This window comes from Anoplolepis gracilipes, chromosome 5, assembly GCF_047496725.1.
Source record: "Anoplolepis gracilipes chromosome 5, ASM4749672v1, whole genome shotgun sequence".
In the NCBI taxonomy this organism is placed as follows: Eukaryota; Metazoa; Arthropoda; class Insecta; order Hymenoptera; family Formicidae; genus Anoplolepis; species Anoplolepis gracilipes.
The window spans coordinates 13,104,001-13,110,000 of NC_132974.1; the positions used below are offsets into that span (position 1 = coordinate 13,104,001).

The 6,000-nt window shown below is 31.8% G+C and overlaps 2 protein-coding genes across 5 annotated transcripts in view; one reads left to right on the forward strand and one right to left on the reverse strand.

Moving 5' to 3' along the window:
* Bma (SCY1-like protein bma) overlaps positions 1-6,000 on the reverse strand; it is a 31,627-nt gene that overhangs the window by 22,860 nt on the left and 2,767 nt on the right. For both annotated transcript variants that reach the window (XM_072892342.1, XM_072892341.1), the window contains exons 2-3: positions 1,401-1,612; positions 390-524 (exon numbers count right to left, since the gene is read on the reverse strand). In XM_072892342.1, coding sequence (XP_072748443.1) covers positions 390-524; positions 1,401-1,553 — 288 coding nt within the window. In that variant the 5' untranslated portion in view covers positions 1,554-1,612. The remainder of the gene's footprint in view (positions 1-389; positions 525-1,400; positions 1,613-6,000) is intronic.
* LOC140665799 (DDB1- and CUL4-associated factor 11) overlaps positions 4,027-6,000 on the forward strand; it is a 16,852-nt gene continuing 14,878 nt past the window's right edge. Inside the window, exon 1 of one of the 3 annotated variants that reach the window (XM_072892355.1) lies at positions 4,027-4,344. In XM_072892355.1, coding sequence (XP_072748456.1) covers positions 4,241-4,344 — 104 coding nt within the window. In that variant the 5' untranslated portion in view covers positions 4,027-4,240. Of the gene's footprint in view, positions 4,357-5,148; positions 5,214-6,000 lie in introns of those variants that run through there. The other 2 variants (XM_072892353.1, XM_072892357.1) reach the window with 2 other exon arrangements.

The window sequence follows — 6,000 nt, forward strand, 5'->3', positions numbered from 1 at the left end:
TCTTCTTAATCTCTATGTTTTTTCGATTAATTTTCTCACACGACATACATATATCTGTCTATATATTTTTCATATTTGTAAGATTTCTCAAAAACAACTCTCGAGCGAGAAAAGGGGATAAAATAAAAATTAAGAAAAAAAAATATATATTGTATATATTTAGTTGACGTTACTTATGTCAATTATCTTGTATTACGTCAGAGAAGCTGGAAGTTGAAAATAAACTTATATAAATGTCGTCCGTCTTCTTGCCGAGACTTCCCTCGACGAAACCATTTAGTTTGACTCGTGAAATATATCCAGGACTGGGAGAGGGAGAGAAACGGGGAAAACTTCTTCGTACTTTACCTTGGCCTATTTAATACGCGAGGGTCGCGGCGCTTACGTACCTGCAGGAGCTTCGGATGCGAATATCGTTCCATCTGAGTGGCACCCGCGCGCAGGATGTCCGTGACCGTTTCCCTACGTTTCGGCTTGTGCAGCTTCTCCACGGAACGTTTGTCGAACAGGAAGATCGAGACCTCCTGCAAGCGAACACGACCGAGTTTTTTTTTATTCACCCTCGCGCGAATCCCTCGCATACGCTCCTCTCGCGAAAATCGCAAAAATTTATCTTTGGAATTGAAGCGCGAGATTCCGTTCCGCTTTTTCGTCCGGATACGAAATCGCACAAAACTTCTCTATCTCGTCCTCGCGCTTGAACTCTTCGATCACTTTCAGAATCGATTTCCCGAATTGGATTACCTCTAATCCGCGATCCAATCGTCTCTTGGCCTCCTTATCCAGATGCTATCGTTAAGAAGAAAAAGTGAAGATTGAATCGAGCGATTAAAGATTTTAATAATAGACACATCTCGAAAGAGATCGGCCCTTAATAATAATTAAGCTCCTCGTCGCAATTATTGCTTTTATCTTACATTAAAAAACTGCGGAATACTTTCAGACTTTCATAAAAAAATTGTTTAAATTAATATTTTAATTAATTAATTCAGAAAAAAAACTTTAATTCCATCCCTCAGTGAGAAAAATATATTTCTCAAAATCCCAACATTTAATCTTGAAACTCTAATAAATAAATATATAAACAATAAGTAAATATATTCATCTAAATAAATCTTATATAAATCTTTATGCTCTCTCATATCTTGAAAATAGTTTCCAATATAAGAATACATATCGGTAAATAAACGACTGAACATTTCACCCGTCAATACGGAACTTTTCAATAAACATTTTATTGCCAGAGAGCAAAGGATTTATATTTTATTCCCAATAGATCTTCTGCTCTCTGGTTTATAATAAAACTGCAATAACATTTTACTCGGATTGACTGCGTCTGATTAGATATGAATTTGAGAATTTTTTTTTTTTTTTTTTTTTTTTTTCGCGACACTAGTTACCATTCTATCCTTCTTCCGGTAACCGTCGTAGATGCGCCAGACATTTTCCGGTCCCGCTGTAGCGGACTGCTTGCCGATCTCGTACGTGTTGCGTATCGGATCGGGAAGCAGGTCGCACGGTGCCGTGCTACTGCCTCTGGATTTCGCGAACATGATGCACCAGGAAGCGAAGACCTCTCAGAGGATCAACGTCGACCTCGTCCGTTTATTATCTGCCAAATCAAAATTCACGTCATGCGCGTTAGTCTATCGTTAATTGGTCGGGGAGATGAAGGAATGGCGAAGGAAGGGGAGGAAGCGAAACCGATGTAATATGTATATCGCGAAAACAATCTCCATGTTCGTTCGTGACAATGGAATATATTCGCAACGGTGTATTCAAGGTTCGTTTTTTCCATCTGCGTATGTAACATGAGAGAGATCGCCCCGAGAGATTCGCCAAAATTTACGTTGATTTTAAATATCACCGCGTTGCTGCGTGAAAACTTTTGTAAATCGATGATGAAGGAGAAATTTCGAGAACGAGAATTGAAGTTTTTAAAATTTTCTTTTTTCTTATTAAACTTAAAATTTCTTCCTTCCCGTCTCTTTTATCTATTATTTTGCTTCTCTGAAAAAACAATCGCAAAAATTGAAAGAAATTTTACTTAAGGGATTGAAGAAATTAATAAATGGATTCCAAGGAATTGGAATTACAATTATAATTATTATAATGTTATAATTATTTTTATATTATTTATTACTACAATTATTATTATAATATCAAATGTTTAAAAAATCCAAAATTTATTTTTCAAGAAATTCATATTTAAATGATTATTTACTGTAAAATGTAGGTACAATACACGTCAGCTAAAAGAATATATAATATTCTCTCTTTCTTTTTTTCTCACCCTTACATTAGAATTATACTTACTATATTAACTTAAACAGAGTAATTGTTCGATACGTTTTTTTTCACATATTCATTTGTCATCGTGAAATAAAATTCATTTTATTTTATTTAACTTTCTAAAAGATACGCACTATGATTTATAATCGATTTCTTTCTCTTGCGAGGATTTAATCTGGGAAGCCTCTGTGCTTCGTAAATTAATTAAATTTTCTCTGTGCAGTATCATGCTGCACAGAATGTCCAAATACCTACGAATTCTTCGAGTCGTGAATTGTATTTATCTGAAGGTACTATCAGTAGAAACTTTTTAATTATCGACATTGAAAGTTCCGTTTCGAAATTAAACAGGAATGAGATTTCGTTACCTATTTGCAACTCCGCGGCTTAATTTGCAAACTCGTTTTTTCATCCGAGAATGTTAAGTAACCTCGTAAATATTGAACTTGTAAGCTCAATATTGAAACATCTCTGTGATTTGCAGCAAAATATTAACCGCTCATAGCAGTTGGTAGCAAAATACAACTGTTCATCGCGAGTTAAACATTCACACGACTAAACCTCAAAAACTGAGTAAATTCTATTTTTACAAAGAAAGTAATATTCAAACGTTTTTTTAAAACATTTGTACTATAAATAGAAGGAAAATTAAATAAAGTTAAATGTATACAATATAAAAAAAATGAGCATTTTCAAAAAAAAAAAAAAAAAAAAAGGAAATCTCTTTAATCGTACGTGACGACTAAACATAAAGGAATGAAAAAGAGAGAAAGAGAAAAAAAGTCTCATCAAATTGACATTTACTGTCCACATTTCCATGACCAGTTATTTGAAAAAATATAAATTCCTTTTAAAAAAAAATTGTGCGAAGGAGACTATGAAATTTTTTACAACTTCTCCCTTCATAAAATTTACATTTTGATATTCGAAGACTTTTCAGTGTTCGCCTTCGCAGAAAGAGAGATACTCGTAAGTTATTATTCGTATTTCTTGCGTAGGAGTAGATCTTCTCGATAACGTAGGAATACAAACTTTTGTGTCGTTTTCAGAATATTCCAAATATAATACGAAAAGATTAAGAAATTAAAGAAAAACCCACGCATCACGTCGATTATTCGCGTCTAGTCATTCGGAAATGTTCGTTAGTCATAAACCGAAAAGAATTAGTATAATATTCAAACTTAGTTTAGAATCAAATACTTATGTACAGAATAACACGATATCTGCGTATAAATAATTTATTTCGTAACATTCACAACAATTCTTTTGTGATCATTTAATTAATAAATTAGATAACGTAAACGATGCATATTTATCGTTAATTCTTCCTTATATGTTTATATTTTGCACATATGTGCCAGCATAAAATACGGACGAAATCTTTTTTCTATTACATTTTCCGTTTCTCTCTATAAAATTTAATTTTTAACATGTTGAACATTTCGAGAAAAATCTAAAATTATTTTTCGCTCTTTTCCGTCATATAGAAGTAGAATAAAATATAATTAAAAAATATAAGTTATCCGAAATCGTACTAGGACTCTCCGAATAATGAGACATGATGATCAAAGGCAATAACATGATTGCCGTTTATAATCGAGAATCAAAGAAAAGGTATTATCCCGACTCGAGTTTGCTTGTCTGTGTATACATACACATATGTACAAGCGCGCAAATAATAACCTCTGTGTGTATGTATATGGAATATTTTATTTGCGATATATCATGGGAAAGACGAAGTGTTAAAAGATCCTTCTTCAAGAACAGTCGGTTACAAACAACCGAGAGATATCGAACCCGTCAAAATTCGTAACGAGTTGTTTTGCGGTTACTTCGTTTGTTAAATCACATGATTAATGCACGCTATTGTTAATTACTAAACTTGCTTTTAACACGTGTTACAAAAGACATTTTTAAATACTTTAGGAACATATATTTGATCCTGACAATGTTCAATGTTAGACGCTCAATATTAGAGGCGATCGATTTGCAGCTACAAAGAAGATGGATACTGAGAAAGCTTGTATCAACTTGTGAAGAAATAGTGTCCTGGTTAATAATAGCGTAAATATAATTTTAACGTAAGAGTGAGAAATAAAGTAAGAGAGAATCTTATATATTTTTTTAACTGACATGTATTGTATCTACATTTTACAATAAATAATCATTTAAATATGAATTTCTTGAAAAATAAATTTTGCGAAAAATATAATTTTGTTTTACATTATATATAATATATAATATTCTCTTTATAAAATTTAATTTTTGAAAATTTAATTTTTGTTGAACATTTCGAGAGATATCGAAAATTATTTTCTTATAGAACGCTTTTGCCGTTTTATAAGAATATAAATTATTTTTTCCGTAACGCAGAAATATAAATTCTCTGAAGTCGTTCCAGTCTCCGAATAATAAGACATGATGATCAAGAATAATAAAATTAATGTCATTATATCCCTGCAGGCGTTTGTGATCGGGAATCAAAAGACAGATATTATCCCGAATCTAGTTTGCGCGCTGCGAAATATATATATATGTGTGTATGTGTGTGTGTGTGTGTGTGTGTGTGTGTGTGTGTGTGTGTGTGTGTAGTACGTTTGTTTTAAAATTTTAAAATATATCGAAATGCGAAAACAAAACGTCAAAAGATCTTTTTTCAAAAACAGTCAGTTACACACACACAATCGAGAAACGTCAAAATTCGTAACTTGTTGCATAGTTTATTCGTTATGTCATGTGATTAATCGTAAACGGTTATTGTAAATTAGTTAACTCACTTTTTATACGTGTTACATAAGACATTTTCAAATATATCTAAGCAAATATATTTGATCTTAACATACTACTCAATATTAGAGAAGAGTGAAGAAGATGATCAATTTTAATAATAATGTCATTTCTGAAATCCTCCATATCTTTTTGTAAGCGAAAATTGATAAGTAAATATAATCAAAACGAGAAAGAGAGAGAAAGAGAGAGAGAGAGAGAAAGAGAGAGAATCTTATTTTTATCTATTTAAACTGACATTTACTGTGTTTACATTTTACAATAAATAATTATTTAATACAATTTTTTTGAAAAGTTTACAAAAAATATTGAGTTCTAATCTATGTTATACATAATAATACATATACATATTTTTTCATAAAAATTAATTTTTGAAATGTTAAACATTTCGAAGATGTCTGGAGTTATCCTTCCCTCTTTCCTGAGGTATAAGAATAGAAGTTATTTTCTCGGCAACTCGGAAATATAAACTCAAAAATCGTACTTCGAATAATAAGACATAACGATCAAAAACAATTCAATGATATGGATGTTATGTCGAAAATAGTTTTCTTGCCTGTCTTTTTTTTTTTTTTTTTTTTTTGTACATATGTACAAGCGCGTAAATAATGACTTTTGTGTGTGTGTGTGTGTGTGTGTGTGTGTGTCGCGCGCGTGTGATGGTATATTTTTTGCGATATGTCGAAATGCAGGTGGACAAAGTTAAAAGATCCTTCCTCAAGAGCAGTCATTTACAACATTAGTGAAACATCGAACTCGTTGAAATTCGTAACGGCTCGTTTCGCAGTTAATTTGTTCGTTTTGTCACGTGTGATTAATAACTCACTTTTTACAAACACACGCGTTACATAAGACATTTTCAAATATATTTAGGCAAATATATTTGATTCTGACATAATGCTCAATAATTATGTGAGAGAT